The 25,198-nt window shown below is 39.7% G+C and overlaps 1 protein-coding gene across 2 annotated transcripts in view; it reads left to right on the top strand.

Moving 5' to 3' along the window:
• mute (muscle wasted) overlaps nucleotides 1–25,198 on the top strand; it is a 421,459-nt gene that overhangs the window by 270,489 nt on the left and 125,772 nt on the right. For both annotated transcript variants that reach the window (XM_068349571.1, XM_068349570.1), the window contains exons 18-19: nucleotides 13,094–14,362; nucleotides 14,558–14,640. In XM_068349571.1, coding sequence (XP_068205672.1) covers nucleotides 13,094–14,362; nucleotides 14,558–14,640 — 1,352 coding nt within the window. The remainder of the gene's footprint in view (nucleotides 1–13,093; nucleotides 14,363–14,557; nucleotides 14,641–25,198) is intronic.

Below are 25,198 nucleotides of genomic sequence, written 5' to 3'. Positions count from 1 at the left end.
TGGCATGAAACAGTGTTTTAAAGATTTTCTTTTTGTTTGACACATGTTAAACTATGCCTATGTCCATGGCAATGCCACAATCTGATCATAAATCTAATGCCTTCCCCTATAAGATTTCTTTTTATTACTGAATATCATAATACTAGTTCATCCAGATCACTGAACTAGAAATAATAGCTGTTCATAAATAGAATAAAGTAATGAATTATTTGCATTTGAGAATTTAGTCTTGGCGTGAGGAGCTAGAATGGTAGCTTTGACTGGAAAAAAAAATATAATAGGTTTCCCTTTCCAACCTTCAATCTGCGTGAATTTCTCCCTAATAGTGTTAAATTCTACACATGACCCTTTGTCTTTTAGTTAACGTTTAGGTCCAGTTGTCTGCATGAATTCTGGTACACACCAAAGTGGGAGATAAGTAGAAATTTAGAATGTACTGTATACCAAAATTCATAAAGAGATTGTACAAGAAATCACCAGTAATACAAAACTTCTTTATTTAGCAAAGTCCATATTTTAGTTATTGAAATGTTAACTACTGGTATTCTATTCAAAACCCAAAGTTAGTCCCATTCAGTGGTAGGACTCCATTAGTAATAGGTAAGAGATTTTATCTTTACTAAAAGGAAATATAATCAATAATCGGCTGTTTCGAAAAAAGGCAAAATTAGCAACTTCATTTCCACCCCTCTCCTCCCTCCATATTCGAGAATAGGTAGTTCGCCGAATAGCAGTACAGCTAATTGTTGTTTTACAGAACTTATTATCATGCTATTAGTGTTTTATGAGGATAAATATGAAGTAGTACAGTGATCCCTCGCTACTTCGCGGTTCGACTATCGCGGATTTTTTTCATAACGCATGTATATACATATATCGCGGATTTTCCGGAAATTTCGAAAATACCGCGATGTAACCGATGGTGCGAGATTGGAGAAGGTAAGGAAAATTGAATCATGATTGATTTTCATTATAAATGAAACTTTGAGGAGCAACAAAGATATCATTTGTTAGAGAGATAGAGGTAAGGAATGGGAGGTAGTGAAAAGTAGCCCAGAGAGAGAGAGAGAGAGAGAGAGTGTGTGTGTGTTGTTTTAAATGTAATAAACAAAAAAATTTGATAGGTTATAACACATGGGTGCTTATGTAATATCAACTGTATAGACGGTTTGAATAAGTTAAGAAATGGTATAAACGATACTTTGTTAGTGTATTCGTACGCTCTCAAGAGCAGCAGCTAGACATCAGCTGATCTGATCACAGCCAAAAGTAAAACAAAAAGAAGTCAACAATACTCGATTTTTAAAACACACCCGAAATTTAAAAACAAAGGTACACGCTTTCTTAATGTGCAATCAACTATTTAAAGAGTAGCAATTTTCTAGAATATAATGATGTTTCCCAAAAAATAGTGGTTTGCTGATGAAATCGCATGCCGTATTTTTAGCAACGATTGAAATGGATGTAAACTCGGCATAATTTTTTTGTTTCGTATTTAATTGACACTAAGAAAACTAATTTTAGTTTCTTCATCTATATGTAAGTATTGTATAACACGAAGAGAGAGAGAGAGAGAGAGAGAGAGAGAGAGAGAGAGAGAGAGAGAGAGAGAGAGAGAGAGAGAGATGAATACGCTGTTGTAATCGAATGCCGTGTTTTTGTTTCATGAGAATTTCACCGCCACGACTAACAACAACATACTGTACTGAACTTTACAGTATTATACAGACTACTGTAATATGATAAAATAAAATATTTGTAATAACCTATTTTATATGAAATGGGGCTATTTTTTTGTTTAAAATTTACATTTACGTACGTAAAACAACTCTCTCTCTCTCTCTCTCTCTCTCTCTCTCTCTCTCTCTCTCTCTCTCTCTCTCTCTCTCTCTCTCTCTCTCTCTCTCGTAAATTGTTTTCCTGCTTTGCTACGTATGTATGATTTTATATAGATACGGTAAATAATATTTGTAATAACATATTTTCTAAAAGCTTTTACTGTAATATCATTATTTATCACCTTCGTGATATAATCTAGATGACACAGTACCAGATGGGCAAAATTAACTTGAAAATCTACTGAAGCGAACAACACCCAAAATGGCTGCCGGCATCGAGGCTGGCCAACCGCAATATCCGCAATACTGGAAAAGGAACAAATACCCGGTACTGAAATAAACTGTCAAAACAAACTATGGTACTTAACATTGGTAAAGGTGAAGTAGCAACGTCAGTCATGTTGAATTAACGACAATTACTTCCGAAAATCACTATACAAAAATTATCAACTATGCGGGCAAGTCCAAAAACAGAAGGATGACCTAAAAGGCGTTCGTGTGGGTGACGTGGCGTGGCCCAAGTGTGGTTTCTGGGGTCTTTGTTACGGCCCTTCCCTTTGATGGAGGAGTTATCTAAATGGAAGACAGCCTGTGAATAGTGGTTTTTCACACGCCCCTAATGTATACACGACACTCACGAAGTGCTCGCGCGAGGGTTGTCACCTCTGCATTCCATGCTTTTAATTTTTTCTGGTATATTTGGAAGATTTATATCAGAAAAAGTACAAGGAAGGACTTTTTCACCGGGCGTCACAGGTCTCTCCCAAGAAATAGATTTTTCCTTCGTCAAAATCCCTTTTATCACTTTCATCATGCGCGTTAAATGCCTTCGTTTGTTTATTACGATCGAAGATGGAGCGTACTTTATGACTCCGCCTGAAACGGCGGCGTCATAAAGAAAAACATTTCATTTGGAAGTCCTAAGTAAAATTAAGTAAAACATTGGTAATAACAAAATCAACATACTGTATAATCAATATAATCGATGCAAAAACTAACCTATACACAGATGTGTACACTAAATGCGTTTGTTTCTTCATTATGATCAGAGATAAACGTAAACAAAACATTGGTTGCCATTTTTTATCGTGCTTTTTGGCGTGTTTAGGAAACGCATGATATAAAATCGCCTTTAATATTTGTGCCTGTTTTAGTTTAGGGTACTGTAGTACATGCATTAAGTGTTTTGTACATTAAAGGGTAGTTTGTTAACAGTACTACGTACAAGGGAAGGTTTTAAAAGTCTGAATATACATGTTAAATAAATACGTAAATATGGTGTCACTACTTCGCGGATTTTCACCTATCGCGGTCGGGTCTGGAACCTATCTACCACGATAAACGAGGGATCACTGTATACAAATAAGAATAATTAACAAAAATAATTCTTTAAATCCATAATGACAGAGAGAGAGAGATGGCTGATAAGTATGATGTAATACATAAGTCACATCACTTGTTTGAACTGATTCCAAATTACCTTATCAGGTACTTATCATTATCGTTTAATCTGAACACAAAGAAATCTTTGATGTTCGAATAACCAAAAGAACCAGTATCGGAGTATCGGCAATTTAAGCTCATTTATTTTATTGGCCGATACCAATACCAGATACTCATGTGAGGTGGAGGCCGATACTGATACTGGTGTTATGACTGTGGTAGATACCTATACTCACAAAAAAAGGCCAATACTACCGATACCGATACTATCAGCACATCACTTCATTCAGCAATATTTTTTTTAATGATGGAGAATAAGATGATTCATCATAGCAGGACTCTTCCTCTGCATCTTCTTCATCATCATGTTCTGAAACATTAATCTCTTCATTAAATAATGCCTCTCATATTTGTTTACCTTTAAAGGTGACCTGTGCAAATGTGTAAGTTAAGGTGCTGGTTTAGTGCTACCACCTACATTGACATTATTAGGGAAAACTCAGGATATGCTATTAGCCAGGGCTATTAGTGAATATTTGTAAGGCCTAAAGCAATCTGAGATATGATGCAACCCATCAGTAATTTGAACCATACAATATGCCATGCCATTAGTATAAGGAAGGATTGGTTGCTTATTAGTTCTTACTTCAGTATATGGAGTGATTTTAGATTCAGACTACTACCTCGGACTTCTACTTTGAATATTAAAGGCTCATAGGAGCTGATTAGTATGCAGACGTGTGAAGGTTGCATAATAGAAGGTCTGTAGTATCAGAGTGCGTGGCTCTAAGAGAAGATCTTGACTCTTTCATGCACTCTGCACCATCTGAATCCTTACAGACTGGCATAGGCTACTTGAACTACTTGTCCAATCTCACATACATACATACATATACCAAGGCACTTCCCCCAATTTTGGGGGTAGCCGACATCAACAAAGAAACAAAAACAAAAAGGGAGACCTCTACTCTCTACGTTCCTCCCAGCCTAACAAGGGACTCAACCGAGTTCAGCTGGGGCCAAAACATTCACTTGACTTCTAAGATTGTACAGAATAAACTAAAGAGTCAAGAACTTGTTAATCTCAGTACTCTACTATTAAATCTTGAAAGCTCTTTAAGGGCTAAGGACATGTTAATGGTTGAGGGTTCGTTAATAACTGGTGGGGCATTCCCAACTTCACCTTCGCAATATTCAATTAGGGGATGGACCTTGAGAAATTTTCATCGGGTTTGGATTGGGCTATACTCAAGAAGACTCCAGGAAAGTCTTTTGCCACTTTTGTTTCCTCAGGGGTTGCTGCTGCTGTCACTCCTATGCCCCAAGATCAGTCCCCATGGAATATGCTACAGGTGTCGAGAGGACTTGGATCTACATTGGCCAAGCCCTGGTGTTTGTTGCTCCCCTCTCAGATTGGGGACTCCTTGACTTTGACCATGCAGACTGCTGTCAACGTTTGACTTTTGAAAGGCTTCTTCTTCCTTCGGTCCTTGAAGTAGGCCCTCCATGACTTTTTTTAGGGAGTTGGTGACTAGGGCTACCTCTCCCCTAAGTACCTTATGTGCATTTTGTCTCTCTTAAGTGTTCCCAGTGACGCTAGTGGTGAAGGGCGTGGTGGTCCCCCCTTTGTCAGGAGTCCAGTAGTTCCCTTAAAGGTTATGGGTAAGTCTGGTAAGGTACGGGATCGGGAGCTGTAGCCCCTTTGACTTTGAAAGGTAAGAGGAAAAGAAAAGGTAAAAAAGGTAAAAAGTGTTGTGTTAACCCAATCCTTGACCCAGTGCCTATGTTCCCCACTCCTTTCCTTGTGCCTGTTACCCCGGCCCCTGTGCCATGGTGTCCGAGGCCTGTTTCTTCTCCCTCAATGTTGGTGCTTGTGTCTTCAGCCCAGCTCGTTGCAGGGTTGCGAAGCCTTGTGGTTGGGACTTCCCCTTCCCCTGTGGCAGTGTGTCCCAGTATTATGGCTCTTGTTGGAGAAACCTAACCTGTGGTTTCTTGTTGTCAATGGTCACTCAGACCTTGACCACAGACCCAGGAGCAAATGCAAGGAAGAAAAAGCACCTTGTGCATTATTTTTCCTTATCCTCCTCCTCTTCAACCTCTGACTCTGATTCCGACTCTTCTTCTTAGATGAAGAAGAGGAAGAGTGCAAAAAAGTTCAGGAGGGCCAGCCGTAGTCACAGAAAAAGGTCTCCCTCTGATACCACTTCTCTAAGAGGAGTGGACAGCCCATGTCCTGGTCGTGCCCGGTGTTTCCTGGTTGCCGTCTGCAACAGGTTTACATCCCCATACACTTTCTGTTCCAAGGTTGATGGAGGAGCTTCAGCAACCTCCATCTCCCTTATTTCCAGGATACTAGACACTCGCTCCTCCCTCTATCGATGTGTGGTCACTCGATTCCATTGAGAGGAATTTACCGTTTAAGACCATTCTCAAGCGTACTGTATGTATACTTTGGTTTATCTAGAGTACCTCGGAGCACGTGGCCATGGTTTCCTCACCGCCCTTACCCAACTTACTGGGAGAGAATTACCTGGTACTCCTGTTCCTGTCGGGTCTTGCCGGTGGCTTCCCTAAGCCTTTGTCAGCCCGTCAAAAAGTAATCTGAATTTTTAATTTTAGCTATCTTGTTGTACTCAGTGTTATTGCTTTATTTCCTCAGATGTGGTTCTAATGAGACCATGAAATATTTGCTTCCTGATTATGTGTCTGGCCCAGTCCTTGGGACAGAACTGTCCTATTGGAGGTTGGGAGCTGAGTCTCTGAAGCATGCTAGCTCATTCTTGGCCTTGGCAAGAGGTTGGGGTGCCAGGCGCAGAATGTCTCAAAAACCCCGAACAGCGGTTCAGAGCCCGCTAAAGCAGACTACCTTAAGTCAGTGAGTTTGATTGTGAAGGTCCTGGACCTCATTTGTAAATACAATGGCCTGGGGATGTTACCTTGGCACTTCCGGGAGGAGGACTTCTGTCATTGATCAGCACTTTCGTGTCCCTCCAGATTCGAAACCCTCATTGGAGTTGCCTTAATTGGGTCTTGTGGACTAGGCTTTGGACCAGGTGGATGATCAGATCTGCTGGTCTGAGAATTCCCTCCATTCCACCAGGTCAAGCAAGATTTGGCACCCCCACTCTCCAGGCAGTGGTAGTTCCATACACTGGACAACATGAGTGACATCTGTATCTCTGCGGGCTCACCCGTCAGTGTGCACTGACTCAGGGACTCACATTGGAGACACTCAAGGTGGAAGGCAACTTGTTCTCAGTCTCTGAGTCAGAGTTCAAGAAGGCTTCAGCCTTGGCCTCTCTCCACACTGTTTCCTGAATAAACCATTAAAAAATCTATTTTTATTCTAAGTTATAAAAAGAAAGAATAAGGAAAAAACCTAATGTCCTATACAGTAATTAGGAGGAAAAGAGGTAATGAAAATACTTTAATCACAAACTATACCTCTATTAAGGTTTATACCAACCAACTGTTTTAAGAAAACCCGGCACTGTTTAGATTTTGCAGTTAAACCCACACACGCAGAGTATATCAACCAAAATATTTCATTGCCAAATTCATCTTGATTCTCAGGAATATAACCATAAACTGCTAAAAACAGTTTAACCTAACATAATGTCACTTGAGAGCTGTCAACCTTTATTTCCTTTTTCAGTACAAAAATATTTAGCTTTATTACTTGAGACAGGATATAAAGGTGCTTTGTACAATCAAATTAATAATACACTACTGTGCTGATAACAGATAAAACAGGTTTACATATTTCTTTATGCTCCGAAATATTGCAGAAAAGTAGAAGCTATGTCTGGATCTAACATGATGGGTCTTTACTTGAAGAAGTGTTAATTGCACCTATATATATCTATAAACAAAACCAGGCCCTGCTATGGAACATCACAGCTGTCATATTACTATTCAAGCAAATTATTCTCAGTGAATGACCAATCGCCATCAGAGTTTGGAGTGAAACACTTTAACATTATCATGGTTTTTAGACCACTCCCTGTTGTTTAGAAGAACACCTAATCACTCAATTACTTCTTTCATGCACCAGGATAGGCCAGTCGACGCATTTAAACAATGCATAGTGTCCTCTTCACTACAAAATTAGGCTTAATAGATGACTGCTGTTGGTGATCTTCAGCTTCTAGTCCATTGGGTTTTTCACTTTCATGCCCTTTTTCTTTTCATGTGTGTTGGAGGTGGTTTATCTACTGTCCGCTCAAACTTTGATATAATGATGACTGGATTGATAAAGGGCATTGAAGGCTTCATTCAGGGGTTGATAGCTCCTCATTCTTGGAGCCTTACTTTGTGTATGGTGTCGTACCAACCTAAAAGGCAAGAAAGGAGTCATGAGATATCAAGATGGCTGATGGTTTAAGTAGGGTAAAAAAGTATTAAATAGAAATAATTGATAGATAGGTTTATATATTTATTTTTTCATTCAAGCAGGTATTATTCCAGTACACACCATTACTTTTACAACGGATACTAACTACCTATTCTAGACCACTGGTCCCTCCCCTATCTCGAGTTCTGATAGAGTTCCCGGTGGAGCATCCAACATCCATGAAATCCCCGGCCCTACTGCAAAGGTGGAAGGGATATTGGAGAAGAACGCAATTGTAGTTGATCAAGACGTATCTCCGAGCTTCAACAGTTGAATCCTCCTGGTGGAGAAGCGACTCTGGGCTGGAGGCCGGTCATCAATCTCTCTTTCCTGAACAAGGTTGTTTGTTAAAGTTCCGGCTGAAGACAGTACAGTCTGTGCTCTCTTCAGTCAGAGACAGAGACTTCATGCTTTTGATAGACCTCAAGGATACATACTTTAGGGTGCCTGCTCATCAGACCTCTCGAAAGTATCTCTGCTTCTCCATTTAACGGTACAATATACCAGTTCAAGACTCTCTGCACAGCTCCTCAGGTGTTCCCATAGGCAGCCACTTGGGCCTACTAAGGGATACGTCTTCTGAAACATCTCAACGATTGCTTGATCCTGGCCTCTTTGAAGAGGAAGTTTTCAGGGCGAGATCGAATTCTCACTCTTTGCTACGATCTGGAGATTGTTGGAAACTGAAAGAAATCAAATCTTATATCCCAGCAGAGGTTAAAGTACCTAGGCAGCAGTAAGAGATTCCTACAGACTATTGCATCAGTAGGCTCAGGAAGGTTGTGCGACCCTTTCTGTCCAAGACACAAGTCCCAGCTTAGCCCTGGAAATGTCTTCTCGGTCATCTCTCCTCGTTGGAGAAGCTCGCACCTCAAGGGTGCCTCCACCAATAGTGTCTGAGGGATCACTGGTCTGCTCTCAGGTATCCTCCATTCCTTCCTTCTCGGTCCTCTTTCCTCATTGGAGAAGCTTTTTCCTCAAGGGCGTCTTCACCAGAGATATCTTCAATATTGTTTGAAGGATCGTTGGTCTGCTCTCAGGTATCCTCTATTCCTTCTTGTTCCATGGAAATTAGAAACTTGGGGCAATCTTGAGGGCTGGCTTAACAAGGAAAACCTCACCAAGGGAGTCCCACTCGATTCGCTACCTCCAAACATGTGTCTGTTCTCTGACACGTCTTAAGGATGGATGGGGAACACACCTCAGTGACCTGGTCTTCTTGGGGGTATGGACCAAAGAGGAAAGGTATCTGTACATCAATGTCCTCTAGATGCAAGCATCCTTCCTATGGTTGTAAGCATTCCAAAAACATCACTCAGTAGTGTTGATGAGGGACAACACCACTATAGTAGCCTACGTCAACAAGCAAGGACACACTGTTTCATGCCTCCTTTGCTACCTGATAAAGTGGATACATATCTGGGTGGCATTTCATGCCATGGAGTTGTCAGGGAGGTACATTTCAGGCAAAAGGTCTATGCTAGCAGGCACTCAGTTGCCGAGGCCAGGTTTGAAGGAGGCTAGTGGTCTCTACATCCTCTGATAGAGGAAAGGCTTCTTGCTTTGTGGGTCTGTCTAGGGATCAATCTGTTTGCCACACATCTGAACAGGAAACATCCTGTGTTCTGCTCCCCAGTCTCAGACCCGTAGGTGTTGTACGAAGATGTTTTCCAACACCCATTTGTTAGACAGGAATTTACGGCCTATTTAACTTCTTATTCCTGATGTAGATATTAATCTCTGGGAGTGTCATTCAGTTAGTTATTTATGCATGTTCCATAAGAGTTTTCATAATTCTGACCATCCTTTGCATTATGATCTTAGACAGTACCATCCTGTGTGTAATATTAGGTACTTGGTAAATGCCAATAGCCATGCCTTCTCCATCATAAGGCTCAATACTACACAGTATTCTATAAGATATTTTCCAGCTATGACCAAATTGTAGAAAGACCTTCCTAATCAGGCAGTTGGATCGGTGAAAATTAAAAAATTCAAGCTTGCTGTATATGGGTTTTTTTTGTTGAACAGGCTGACATAAGTCTCTTTTTATAGTTTATATATAAAAGATCTATATTATTGTTGTTACTGTTCTTTAGATGTTTTATCTTAATTGTTCACAGCTTGTAGTTTATTTATTTCCTTCCTCACTGGGCTACTGTATTTTTCCCTGTTGGAACCCTTTGGCTCAAGCATCCTGCTTTTTCCTAGGGTTGTAGCTTAGCTAGTATTAATAATAATAATGTACACCTTTCTGTTGTTCATCTTGATCCTGCCGGTCTTCATCAAAGTGTTTGTTATAATACGAATCGGGATGACCCTGGTGACTCCCTGTTGGTCTCTTGCCAAATGGTATCCCAATCTGCTTGTTTTTTTTATCTTCGAGGTCCCGAGAGAACTACCCCTGTTGCACAATCTTCTCTTTCAGTCACACCTGCAGAGGTATCACCATACTGTGGAGTCCTCAGCTCTTCATGGGTGAAGACAATCCAACATTTCCTCCAACCAAAAGGCTTTTGTTCCAACACGAAGTACTTGAAGGATTTGCGCCTATGCCCCGTCAGGGCAGTGAGGAAATACTTGGAAAGGACAGCAAGACTCCGGCCCGGGATCAAAAGTCTTTTTGTTTCCACAGGCCTCGTGAAGAAGCCAGTCTCGAAGAATACCATCTCCTTCTGGTTGCGGCAGGTCATCATCAGGGCCTACAGTAAGGCAGGAATCCCCCTGCCGGGGAAACCCAAGCCCCATGACATTAGGGGCCTGAGTACTACATTGGGGGGTACTCCGACGGAGGACCTCGCACGTGGGGGAGTCCTGGACCGACGCTCTCGCGGGGGTTCACGACGAAGGACGGGCATCGCCGTCGGAACGGGGGTCTCTATCCTGGGTCCAACATCTCTTCCGGAGGTTCTCTAATCTGTGGGCCTGCCCGTCGAGGAAAGCCGAGGGCTGCGCTCGTGACGAGCTAGGTGGCCCTTGGAGGTCAGGACTCGGCTGCCAGACCGAAGGGGCGACTCTCTCCGTTGGGCGGATGGAGCCGGAACCTTCGCGGTCTTACGCCAGTCAACTGGAACCTGCCATGAGGAGTCCCTCCCTCGGGTGCCGCTGCTGCCGGAGGAGTATCTATCCGGGGAGCTCGTCCTCGGGCGCCAACTTGAAGGGCCCGGCGCCGCAGCTAGCTCCAGCATCCTGTCGCGGTGAACCATCACCCGCTCACTGCTCTTGGGGGATCTTGGGCGTCGACTCTCGTGGCGCGACCTCGAGGGGGAGCGAGAGCGCGACAACTTCTTGCGGGACTTCTCCCTTCGTCTCCTGAGCTTCCTCAGCGCCTCATCCTCCGAAGAGCAGGAAAGCTCCTCCACTGAGGAGACCGACGACTTATAGGCCCTCTTCGAAGGCCTCGCCTCCCGCATTGGTGTAGGAGGATTCCTGCGACGCTCCGTGGAAGATGACGCCTGCAAAAACACCTCTGGGAAGACGGCCGACGGCGCTGGGGGGGAGCGAGGAGGCTCTCCCTTGGGAGACCAGGTCCCGAAGTCTTCCTCCATCCTCATCGGGGACCTGAAGGGCGTCTTAGGGGGAACCCACGCTGTGGGGTCCGACAGCGGGGAAAGCTCCTTCTCGACGTCGCCCTCGGCTGCTGAACCACCTGTAAAGCATGCCCAAGAGGCTGGAGAGGAATTAGCGCAACATTTTTCCCCCACATTGGGTCATCAGAGCAGACGTGACCTGCAGGCACCAGGCCACCGTCTCCCGAAAACACTCCCGCCCCTCCTTCAGGCCCCTCACTCGCCTGGAAAGACGCTACAACCCCACTGTCATGAAGGTCAGACTCTTGGGGAAGGGCCGCGGGCCTCTTCCCCGCAACGGACTTACTTCGTCCCCTACTATGGGTAGGGGAGGTTGGGAGAAAAGCTTGGACCGACGAGGCGCCCGTCAAAGCAAGGGAGGAAGGGACGTTGGTCTTCTTAGGCGACTTCTTCGTCGCCTTCTTCTTTTTGGTGCTATACCGCACCCACTGCACCTCATTCCACGACTCGCACTCCGGACACGTGGCGGAAGGGGAACGCACACTGCCCCTGCACGAGGAACACAAGGAGTGCGGGTCAACTTCGGGTTTCGAGAGGAACGCTCCACACGATTTGCCGGCCATAGGCCCAGGAGAACGGCGAGGATGCTCCATGATGAAGGAGAAGCATTACGAGACACAAGCGCGCACAGGGAAAGCACAATTGAACCACGTGGGTACTGCGTGGGACACAAGGGTCGGGGACACACAAGTCACACTGGGATTAAGGAGAGCGGCGAGATGATATCGCGACGCGACCAGAGAACTTACTGTTTTTATGCAGGCTTTAGCGTAAGCAAATAGATATGGTGAATTGCACAGTCTCTATTATGCTGTCACCCATGCTGAGAGGTGGAATGAGAACTCTTTTATTTTTGTGGTGCTGGACTTGGTGGACAAGACCCAAAGCCCAGTGGCACAGGAACTCAATGTTAAGTCCTTTTCCAGCCCTTCCCTTTGAGAGGCATAGGGTGGTGATTGAGAGGAGATGCTCTTGTGTCCTGTGAGTGTGCAACATTATTATCTGTAAAGGACTTAATACCTAAGGCCTGAGTGTTGGAGACTTTTTGTTAGCACTGGCAGATACAAGAAAGAGTTGTAATGGAGCACGGCCTCATTATGGCTTCATGAGACAATCTGTAAAGTTTATGCCTCGACTGACAAAAGAGACGAGGCGCCAGCCAAAACTAGAGCTCATGAGGTCAGATGTATTGATCCCACCCTCACTATCAGGAGAAATGCTGCCAGTGAGCCAATTGTTGAAGGCTGGTGTTTGGAAGAAACTTTCACGGCTTTTTACTTTCGGGAGTGTACCAAGAAGTCCCTTGACACCTTTGTGCTTGGACCTGTGGTGGCTGCTCAAGTAGTTATGTAACCAGCTCAGCTCCCACATAGGGTTCTATCTCCAACATAAAGAACTTCAGGTTTGTATAGTTAGGAAAAATACCAATTATTTCACAATTTTTTGTGTTTATAAGAAAGAAATTTTTAGGGGGAAATTATTTCTTCACCTCTTTATTCTGTTAAATATTATTTGCCACTTTCCTTTATCACTTACTGTATAATCAAGATTTGCCTGCTAGGGAAAATAAAGATACTTTAATTCATAATACATATCTTTCAGCTTCCTTTGATCAAGTTATACATTCAAATGCATATTTAATTTGAAATAAGAAGTTGAATTTGATTTGATTATTCAAGATTTTTTACCACATTGAAAATGTTTTAAGCAACAAAATAAAAATAGAGAAAGCTTGTATTTTTGGTAGTGTATATATTGTAGGTGTATAAAATTTGTGAAAAGTATTTGTTATTTGTAACTTAGATAAGGTAATATATTTTATGTTTCAGGGAACAAATATGGTTATAATTCAGCCAGGGAGTAATGCAAAAGTGATGTTACCATCAACTCGTGCTCCAATTGTAACACGTCCATCTTTTGGTTATAGTGTGCCAAAAATGGCAGTTTTATCTCCTATAACAACAATTAAAGCCTTACCAGTTCAGTGTCCTTTCACTGAGCCCTCTCTTGCAAAAGCAGTTGCAAGCAAACCACTAAGTGAAATGTTATTGCCACCAAGTAACTCTGCTCCACCTTTATTACAGCCTAGACAAATGACTGCTGATGTTTCTGGTGATGCAAGAGAAATATCTGTGGATTCAAAGTTAAAGGTACTTGAACAGTCTGGGATGCAAGAAAGTTCAGTAATTTCAGATAAACCAGACTTTGATAAGACCGTTAGTACTTTTTCACCAATGGAAAATTCCATTACAGAGTCAACTGACCTGGAGGGTACAACTGTGAAATCTTCTTGTAATGTGATAAGTCATACATCAAATAATGTATCAAAAGAAAATGAATCTAAAAAGGATTTTATAAGTAGTGTAGCTGATAACCATATGTCAGAAGATTCTAATAAAGTTAATGCGGGTTTGTCTAAGAATATTGATCCAGAGAAAAATCCAAATTACTCTCTTGAAACACCACATAAATCACCCTGTCCATCATTAACTGAGATACCCACCCCCAATCTTCATATGCCTTCACTTCTAAGTACACCTGAAAAATTAATTCCAAGTCCTGTTAAAGATATTCGTCCATTCATATCCGTAAAGTATCCTTTATATTTGGAAAACGAAGGTAAACAAAGTTCGACAAGTGATGTTACTGAATCAGAAGGTTCAGCTTGCAGGCCTCTTGAAAATCCTGCTGAAAGAGATGGAAAAGAAAATAGCCCCATGAGAAGTATGGTCACCACAGAAAATACAATTAATGCTAAGTTGGATACTTCACCTGAAAAGAATGGAGAACATGTACCCATCCTGAATATTCAAGGTCCTCTTCATGCTGCAAGTGCTACACTAGTCACCTCTGTTTATCAAAGTCCAATTCCTTCTTCTGGAGTTAGTGGAATGGAGAACATAAGGCTTATAATGAATATGTCCCCTCAAAAAACTGCATATTCATCTTTTCGCAAGATATCTCCGGCAAAGATAATGAGATCGCCAATCAAGACTTCTCCCATGAAGAAAGTGTCCCCTATTTTGAGGAAATACGGATATCGTAGTAAGATACGACCAAGCAGTAATAAACTATCACCAATTCTTCCCAAGTTAACTGTAAGCATGAATAATTCATTAAGTCTGTATATTAAACAAAACTTTTTATTCAGCAGAAAATCTTTAAATTTTCTTGTCATGTAGATTTTGAAAAAAATCCTTACTGTATACATTTGTAAATTTTGGTTCTTTGCCATAGTTATATATTACAGTCTAGAAGTTTCTATTGATATTTAATAGTTTTCTTTTTATTAGCCTCAGAAACCACAGCGAATTAGGTCTCCAGCACAAAGAAGATTAACGCCAAAAGCTCCAAAAGAGGAATCCTCAAAAGCAGAGTAAGTTTTATTTCTATCAACCTCCCTTGATGTTCATATGACTTTCTAAGCTTAGTTTTTATCAACATTTGCCCAGACCTAAAAATTTCCTGATTTCTTTCTTTTAAATAGGCGTATCTAGTACAGCATTGAGTCAATCTAGCCATTAATATTACTATAATAACGTAGATGTTTTGTCTTTGTCTTCTCATCAACCTATGCTTGATAAGTCTACATCGTTTACCTACTCTAGAATAGTGAAAGCTTTATAAAAAGTTTTTATAGTGTTATTTAGGTTATTAGGGATTGTCAATGATGTCTTTTGGATTTTTAGTAATTTCTTTGTAGGTTGCTCAAGAATGTTATTTCTGATCGCTCATGAGCTGCATTCTTTTTGTTTCTTGTGCCATGTGCAATATTATGATGTAGATTATTGTTGTTAGGAATGTGAAGACCTTACTGTTCCTCTTGTGGATAAGTAAGTGTTTATGTGACTGCTGACCATGTTGAAAGTAACAGACGTAAAAGAAGATTAACTTTTATTTAAGAGGAAAATCCAGAGAAGATTAGGCTTATCGCTTACTGTGGGGATGATGGTGATAATGCCATTCCTGCCATTAATGAATTTTTGGGTTTTCATAGTAATGACCTTTATAAATTCTTGTCATCTATGGGTTCTTTTCTTCAATCTAAACAAGCCAGTGAGTCTTTGGGTAAAGGCAAAGATTCTGTGTAGTTTTGAACCTTAGCCTATTTCTTCAAGTTTTGCTCAGTGCTTCTAGTGAACCAGTCAGAAAGGATTCTGGTGGTGCGCATCGCACGCAGGAGTTGATCGCTCTCCAAGAGCCTTGCGCTCTGTATATACTTCAGTTCCTTCTACTGTAAAACCCTTGCTGGTCCGCAATTCGGTCTGCTCATTTCAACCCCTGGATTCTAAAGTAGAACACCAAGCTGGTAACGTGGATTATATTTCTCCACTTGCTGAATTAAGCATTCGTGAGCAACCACTCTATTTGTACAGTTGAGTCTCGCAAAAATGGTCTAATAGAGGGGAGGGGCTGTCCGTTATCGCCAATAGTCCGTTGTATCAAAAATATGTTTCTTGAAGCATAAAATCAATCAATATCATACCAGATTATGTAGGTTACCAGCCTGCTTTATATGCCCATTATCTGAGTTAACATCAAACCGAGCAGCAAAGATTACTATGCTTTATATTTTCCCCCTTGGATGACATAATTAAGCAATGTATGTAAATTGAAAGAAACTTATGAAAACAAAGATCTCTTCATGCATAGGCAGAATCAAAACAAACTGAGTACAGTAGCAGGAAACACTAGCAAGTAATCAGGGAACTACTACTACTACTTTCCAACTATTAAAATAAAACAAAATTATAAAAATATGTATACAAGAATGCCATACATTTTTTTCTACATAATTTACAATGCCCAAAAGGGAAACCATATTGTTCACGTTTCATCACCAATCACAATAAATGAACAAACACATTTACATAGCCAAATGATAAAACTTATCAAAAACTTCTTTAAATGAATATTGCACAAATACCAGTGTTATTGACTACCCCAATTTTCATAAAGTTTACTAGAAGCTATTAGTGTACTGATTTTAGTTAATAATTGGATGTGTAAATGTGTTGGTTGTTCGTTTGTTCATTCCTTGTGTTTGGCGAGGAAATGTAAACTAAACAATGGTTTCCCTTTTATGCCTCATATGTAGGAAAAACATAGAAACAGCTTTATTTCATTGATTTTGAATTTCTAAGGAGACAATAAATTAAAACATTTGTAATATCATCATTTTAACTTATATTGTGAGGAGAATTCATCATATGTTTGTATATCTTCAGGAGTAGTAGCCTGAAATTAGCTAATGGCAATATCTGCCGAGTGTGTGTACATTTTCTGAGATGGGCTTGCATAGAAAAGTTGATTTTGTTGATATAGAATTATTCCTCTAATAGGCTATTTATTATGAAGATATGGCAATAATAAATAGGGTAAAAACTGTATCATTACCTTTATGTAAATGAATATACAATAGATATATACAGTAGGGTCCCGAATTATGAGAGAATTTGGTCGATCCACAGCCTCGTATAAATGGAAAATTGCATATTTCCAAACACATACATACATGTACCAAGGCACTTCCCCCAATTTTGGGGGGTAGCCGACATCAACAAATGAAACAAAACAAAAAGGGGACCTCTACTCTCTACGTTCCTCCCAGCCTGACAAGGGACTCAACCGAGTTCAGCTGGTACTGCTAGGGTGCCATAGTCCACCCTCCCCCGTTATCCACCACAGATGAAGCTTCATAATGCTGAATCCCCTACTGCTGCTACCTCCGCGGTCATCTAAGGCACCGGAGGAAGCAGCAGGGCCTACCGGAACTGCGTCACAATCGCTCGCCATTTATTCCTATTTCTAGCACGCTCTCTTGCCTCTCTCACATCTATCCTCCTATTACCCAGAGCTTTCTTCACTCCATCCATCCACCCAAACCTTGGCCTTCCTCTTGTACTTCTCCCATCAACTCTTGCATTCAAACACATAACAGGAATAATTCTATTAGGGGCAAGGCAAATGGGAACTTACCCTTTCAAATGTTTTTACTACCCGTTTTCAATATTTTCTATGTACTATCCTATATTTATTTCTAATGATAGATTGTTCTTATGAATAGATAAGACATTTAAAGTATTTTAAAGTTTTAATAACTTGAAAAAGGTTGAAATTACACCTAGGATGGGTGTAAAAACGTATACAGTATTTCCGTGTATAACATGGCCTAAGATTAGGACAAATTTTAAAGAATATGTCGTATCCATTGAATAAGACGACTGGTGAATTGCAAAACCATCTGTGTATAGACTAGCTTTTGCTATATCATATAAAATCCAAAATGAAGTAATTAAATGTGATTTTATGTGCAAAAAGGACACCATGTAAAACGGAAACCATTGTTTTGTTTACGTTCATCTCTGATGATCATAACAAACAAACGTAAACATCTTTGTTTAGGTTAGTTTTGCAGCCACAGTTATCTTATCAAATATTGATTTTATAATGATTTTGTGATTACAATTTTTTACTTAGAACTTCAAAATAAATTAAATGAATGTAATTTTATGTTTTTCTGAAACACGCTGCCTAAAACGGAAACCTTACATTTGTTTACGTTTCATTGTTGATTATAACGAACTAACGAATGCATTTACACACGTGTGATGATAACTAATAATATTAAGACCTTTTAGTTCGATATTATGTTTTTACAAATATTTTACTTACCGTATCATATAAATTCGTACACGTAGCAAAACAAGAAAACGATTGTGTTTGCATTTAATCAACAATGACAGTATGATAATTTACGATAATTATGAACTATTACAAAGGATAATTGTACATTACATTACCAAAATACTTTTCCCAACTTTAACAAGTCCGTTTGATTTTGTGTCAACTTGTATCCACAATTATGGAACCACCAGCAAATACAGTGGAACCTCTACATACGATTGTCCTAACATACGAATTTTCCAACATACGAAGTAAAATTCGACCAAATTTCTGTCTCGACACCCGAAGTAATGCTCCAACATACGATGTAGATCTTGTTTACGCTGGTAGATGGCAGCACGTAAGAGGAACGCCATTGAGCGTCGAGTGCTCTGTTCTCTGTTCTTGTGTGTATCGTGTGGTTGTCCTCTGTTTGATCTGTTATTAACTGTGCTTATTTTCTTCCTTTTCTCACATCTCCTTTTTGATTTTACCTATAATCATGGTGCCTAAGAAGCTAAGTTTCAGTACAGGTAGTGGTAGAAAAGGAAGAAGGCAATTCTTTCATTAGAATTAAAGCAAGAAATTATAGAAAAACATGAGAGCAGTGTGCATGTGAGTGATATGGCTAAACAATATGGCCGGAATAGGCCTATGATCTCGACAATCATCAAGCAGAAGGCAGCCAATAAAGCAGATAAACCATCGAAGGGGATCACCATTATTACAAGACATCCTAGCAATACCCTGGAAGAGATAGAACGCTTTTTGTTGATAGGGATAAAGGAAAAAATTATTGTTGGCAACGATTATTTGTGGGAAGGGCCAGCGTGATGAACAGAAAGAAAGAAAAAAGTGAAGCAAAGAAAACCAAGATAGCATTAACAAGCTCTTTTAAAAAAGTCTTCTCTCTTTTTCTGTTTCTCTCTAAACATAGCATTAACATGTTCTTTAAATAAAATCTCTCTCTCTCTCTCTCTCTCTCTCTCTCTCCCTTTCCCTTCTTCTTCGCTGTTATAGTGTTAAAGACGTCTATTATTTTTTTTCCGAGAGAGAGAGAGAGAGAGAGATTAAACAAAAATGTGTTTACAGTACATATGATTTTTAACAGCGTCAACGAGTTGAAAAACAATTAAATGTAACTAAGAAAGTAATAACAGCTTATCTGAATTCCTTTATTAACTAAAACAAATATTGATACAAACACACTCGTGTGCGTATGCACAAACACACACACACAGGTGCAAGAATTGCTACACAGTAAGAGACAGACGGTAGGGGAGGAGGTAGAGATGGTGACTGCGATAACGTACCGTAACTCGTCACTGAAAGTGCTGAAAATTAAAAATCAAAAGAAAAAAATGTAAAAAATATGAAATATGAAAATTAAAAAAAAATAAATAAGCTAAGTTAGATTAAAGTTTCCGTAGTGTAAGTTACGGTACGTTATCGCAGTCACCATCTCTACCTCCTCGCCGATCGTGTCTCCTCCTGCGTGTGTGTGTGTTTGCGCATACTCACACGAGTGTGTTTGTATCAATTTTTGTTTTAGTTAATAAAGGAATTCAGATTTGCTGATATTGTTTTTTTAGTTACATTTAATTGTCTTTCAACTAGTTGACGCTGTTAAAAATCATATGTACACAACACATTTTTGTTTAATCTCTCTCTCTCTCTCTCTCTCTCTCTCTCTCTCTCTCTCTCTCTCTCTCTCTCTCTCTCTCTCTCTCTTCAGAAAAAAATAATAGACGTCTCTTAACACTAACAGTGAAGAAGACCCAAGAGAGAGAGAGAGAGTATTTATTTAAAGAACATGTTAACACCATGTCTACCTTCTCGCCGATTGTCCGTCTCCTCCTGGCGTAGCAAATCCTACACCTTCGTTGGCTTGTCTCTAAGGTAAAGTGACAATAAAACACATTTTTTATTTATTATTTCTTTATAATTATCTTTTTACATGCTTCTTTCATTTTATGCAGTTATGTTATTGTTAAGTGTAATTGTATGTAGTAATTTATTAAGGAGTTAATATAGGTTTTTGGGGTGTGGAACGAATTATACAAATTACAGTGTATTCTTATGGGAATATTTGCTCCAACATACGATTGTTTTAACATACGAAGCAGTTTCTGGAACAAATTAAGATCGTATGTAGAGTTACCACTGTATAAAGAAAATACTAAACTAGTTTTTATAGTTATCGAACAATTGGGTTACAGTTATAATCTTCGATGTGACAGAGATGGTGCGAGATGCAGAAAGTGAGGATACGGTAATTAGAATCATGAATTTTTAATGAATACCCTTTAATTAATACAGTATTATGCTAATCTAAACATTATTACAACTTAACCCTCTACTGTAGAGTGTTCTGCTATAGCATTTTATTATTATAGCATGTACCCCCTCTACAGCACATCTTGATGGGTTGAGACCTTCAAATATTGCGATCTCCGTCAGTGAGTATTTAATTAAGACCTTGTAAAAAATCAAAGATTTCATTTTTTTCAGAGAGAGTGAGGAGAGTGTGGGTGTAGAGGTGGAGATGGGTGTGGGGCTGGGGTGGGTGTCAGTGTGTGTGTTACAAGGATTTGGGATGTCTCAAATACTTTTTAGTCCATCCGCGGAGACTCCATTTCCTCTTTGGTGGAACGAGTTAGTTTAAGTATTTAGAGAGTTCATATGAACTCGTCTAAGTTATTCTTGAACTCGTTTGATGTGTTACTATTTACTACATCCGCTGGAAGTTTATTCCAAGTACAGTATTCTCTATTTTGTATATAAAGAAATTGCCAAAGAATGGTGTATCTTTTCAATTCCAGTTTGTATCAGTTACCTCTGGACTGATTTGTGCTAAGCATGAATAGATTGTTGTAATCTACATCTGTTATTCCTTTAAGAATTTTGAATGCTTCTATTAACTGTCCCCTTAGTCATCGATTTTTTAGACCAAATAAGTTCAAACATTCCATCCTCCATCTTTATCCAACAGTTGTGAAATATGCATTCATCAGTTCGACTTTTTCCAAATCATTTGTTATAAGATTATCTTCCTAGTCTTGTAATAGGCTACGTTTTTTATTGGCTTTCTACTGTATGCATACACAAAAAATTCCTTAGGGTTTTCTTTACTAGCTGAAGCCACTCTTCATTGATCTTCTAACTAGTTTATCTACTTTTCAGCTTTACTTCTTGTGCTCGGAAATTTCATGAATTGAAAGCTGTGAACCTAATGATTTATGTTTCCTGTCTCTGCTTCTTATTGCATTGGCTATTTCTCTGTTGAACCACACAGGTTGTGGAGTTCCATTTGGTTAAATTTTTCTGTGCAGTATACATATAATCCTTTTTTCCTTGTATATTTATACAAATAAGTCCCATTGTGTAACTGTTCCCTGTTTCATTGTATTCTAAATTTTTGGTGTATTCCGTCAGTTTTATCCAGTTACTACATCTGTAGTCTAGCTTTTTGTAATTTTCCTATCTTTTAGATTAGAAATATTTACCTGAAAAATAACTCTTTTGTGGTCACTTTTGCCAATATTTTTACCTATTGAAAAACTGGATATTAAATTTTTTCTTTTGTTAGCACTATATCTCGTATGTTGTTTACCCTAGTAGGTTTATCGACCCGCTGATAGAGGAATTCATTGTTGACAAATTTTAGTAGCCTCTGCGTTTGATGTAGAATTCGTCATGTCCCTTTCAAGCGTAAGGAGTTTGTGGTGTTTACCAGAAAACGATTCAGTGGCTCAGGTCCTTAGTGTGGGGGTCTACAAGAGCCATACCACCTTAACAGGCCACTATTTACTAGACTATACCAGTAGATATTAGGTACCTCTTCCTTAGGATATATTGCTGCAGGATAGCAATCAATATATATTCTTTCCCCTTAAGGGACTCTCAACTCTGTTTCATGGCATCAGATTTTCTCTGCATTGTAAGAGTATTATTATTATTATTATTTTTATTATTATTATTATTATTATTATTATTATTATTATCATTACTTGCTAAACTATATGTCCTCAGGGAAAGCACTGCCAGGTACTCCCCTTGAGAACTTGATGTGTGTGATCTTGTCGCAACCATATGGTTTCACAAGAACTAAGAGCCTATTCCAGAGACTTGTGATCTCTTTACCATTGACAACTCTCCAAACCCCATTGAGCGCACTGGCACCAGCTCTGCTGATGTAGCCCTCCTCAAGGTTCCTCCGACATCTGGGTCGAAAGTATCAGAAAAACTGAATTAATCAGCCAGTATACTGTATGTGGACCTGGGAGTACTCTCGCTGACCATACCCTACTATGGATGAGAATAACTTATTTGTATCCATTATGTTTCATATGTTGATATAATTCTCTTAATGCACGTTTTTGGCAGCGTTTAATTTCCGGTTAGGTCACTGACATAGAGGGAAATGACACTTCGGCCCTGTCTCTTCACGAACCAGCCTGTATGTCAAATTCGTATACCTATTTATTCTGTTACCTGTCCATACCTTGATGGCATAGAACTTAAGGCGACCTCCTCATGAGGGAGACTTCTTCCCACCTAAGGAAGTCTCCCCATATTATTATTATTATTGTTGTTATTATGATTATTACTTCCTAAGCTACAACCCTAGTTGGAAAAGCAGAATGCTATAAGCATTCCCATTGGAATAAACTACAATTTTTTAATACATGTATTTTCCAAACAATGCAAACCTGTTCAAGTTTACTGGTCAAGTTACATACTGTTTACAATTCCTTGCTCAAAATCTCCTCCATATTCAACTACAATATCACAAAATCTGTACAGCTTTACAATCTCATATATGATATGTGTAAAGTGCCCCTGCTGTTATGTTAATAACATAGAACGAATGATAGTAATTAGTCAATATACTTGGTTAGTTTCAAAACTGCTGTCCCTATTCATTAAAAGAAAACATGGAGCTCCATTACTAGAAGCAGGATACAATTAGCAATATTCCTCAGGACCCCTTTTCAATATTTTATATTAGATTTTCACAATAACATGAAATCTTGCTCTCCCAAAATAGTAGTGATCAAACACTTCCACAGGCTTGACAGTCAGTACCTAGGACACTTACCATTGGCAAGAGCACATCCCTACAATATAATCTAAAGTTTTCCCATATTCACAATCCCATAGCACAGGTCCACTTTTAGTCCCAACACATCAGTGTTCAAAACTTTTAGGTGACAATCAAGAACTGTCCCAATCTGTCAAACTCAATGTAGATTATGTATACTGTACCTCAATCATTGTTTCACACTCATCAGCGGCCTTTCAAGAATAATTTGTATATTTCACAATTATACATATTTTCACACAACACACCAAGTGATATCCCGATCTGCTAGCTCTTCTGGTCGAGATCCTGAGAGAACTAGCCCCTTGGCTTGCTCTTCTCAGTCATGCCAGCAGAGGTATCACCGGACCCTGGAGTCATCTCTGCACAGTTGGAGACTATCCATTATCTCCTGTGAGCAAAAGTCTTTTTGTGAGGCACGCACAGATGTCTGGATACCTCCAGAGGTCCTCGACAGATGTCTACCAGGCTAAGTGGGGCATATTCTATGATTGGTCTTGTATTATTATTTTTTCAATATTAAACTTAGCCGGTGATCATATAAGCTGCAACTCTGTTGCTCGACAGAAAAACCTACGGTCAAAATACGCCAGCGATCGCTATGCAGGTGGGGGTGTACATCAACAGCGCCATCTGTCGAGCAGGTACTTAGTACTCCAAGTAAACAAAGAACCAATTTTCTCTCTGTCGGGCTACTGGCAAGACCTACTAATACGCTGTTACTAACTGGATTTGTTTTCACAACTATTTGGTGAAGTACACTATTCTAGTTTTGAGCTTTCGCTATGCAGGTGTTTTATCTTCATCTCAAAACTTGAAATCGTTTTGGATAGATTTAATTATGGTGACAAAGAGAGTATGGACTCTCTTTCACTTTTAAATGGCCGACCCTTCCCTTAGACGGAAGTGTGTTTAGGTTTTTAGTAATTTTGCTTAACACGTTATAGATCTATATATTTTATATCTCTCCGCCTTTATTAGGACTCTTCGATTAACTTTCCATTTATTATAAACATATAAAAATAAATTTTTATGTTTTGTTTATATGCGACCTTTCCTGATAGTAGGCGGTCCTAACTTGGAACCGAAGTTAATCAACGTTGAGCCCGTTATATCGTATTTAGCCTTTAAAGAATTTAAAACTTTTTAAATTTAATGTTTTATGAAAGAATTTCTTTGATAGTCTTCGTACTGTTTTCAAAGATGAACTAACGTTTAGTTTTTTAGACTACGCAGTTGTTGACGTTCAGGACGTTCAACATGCGCTCTATCGTTACGATAGAGAGAGAGTGTATCACGGTTTCACTTTGCAGATAAGAGTAAATCGATTCTGACGTTTCGTTCATTCTTTCTTAGCTTAAATGTTTTAAATTCTAAATTAAAGGAACTTTTTATTTGGAAAACCTTTCAGTTTTTTCCTTTAGTCAAATAACATGTTTTTTTTTGACGATATATAATTGGGCTCTTCTCTTAGGTGCGAAATCAAGAGAGAAAGAGAGAGAGAGATAGAGACGGAGGGAGAGAGAGGAGAGAAAACGTTCCGTTCAAGCGGGTAACGTTGTTCTCGTGTTACTCTCCGCCCTAGTCGCTGTACGGGGAAGAAGGTAAAACGTTTCTAGGGTTTTATTCTTGTCCCCAGGCTATGTGCGGTGAGAGATTGTAAACGTAGTTTATTTGAACTAGTGTTTAGTCTCTTTCCCAGCCACTGAATTTTTTATCTTTATATATGTTTTCTGTTTTTTGCTAGTATTAATGAGCTGCATTATACGACTGATTTCGCAATTACTACCTTTTAATGAAGGGTAGAATTGCGTGTTACAGGTAGAAATCAGTAAAAGTTTCGATTTCAGTGAAATCAGTGCAAAACAGAAAATCAAAGTGATAAAGTGATATGCGCAAAGTGTTACAGTGTTGCGTCCGAGGGTTCGTCTGTTCGTGCCTGTCGTTCACCTAGTCCGGGACCTCTTGCAAGCTCCCAAGCCCAGGGGAGAAGTAATGTCGAACGACTTATGGGTTCGTCAGGCCTTGATCAACGAACAGACGTTTCCCTCCGTGGTTTCGGGCGTATCTACCCAAGATCGCCCCACCCACACAAAGACGAGAGAGCCCATTTATTTCTCGTCTGCGGAAGAGGTTTCTCGTAAGAAACCATGGACCAAGGTCT

The sequence above is a fragment of the Palaemon carinicauda genome, chromosome 26, assembly GCF_036898095.1.
Source record: "Palaemon carinicauda isolate YSFRI2023 chromosome 26, ASM3689809v2, whole genome shotgun sequence".
Taxonomy (NCBI): Eukaryota; Metazoa; Arthropoda; class Malacostraca; order Decapoda; family Palaemonidae; genus Palaemon; species Palaemon carinicauda.
This window is presented reverse-complemented; position numbering and strand designations above follow the sequence as displayed.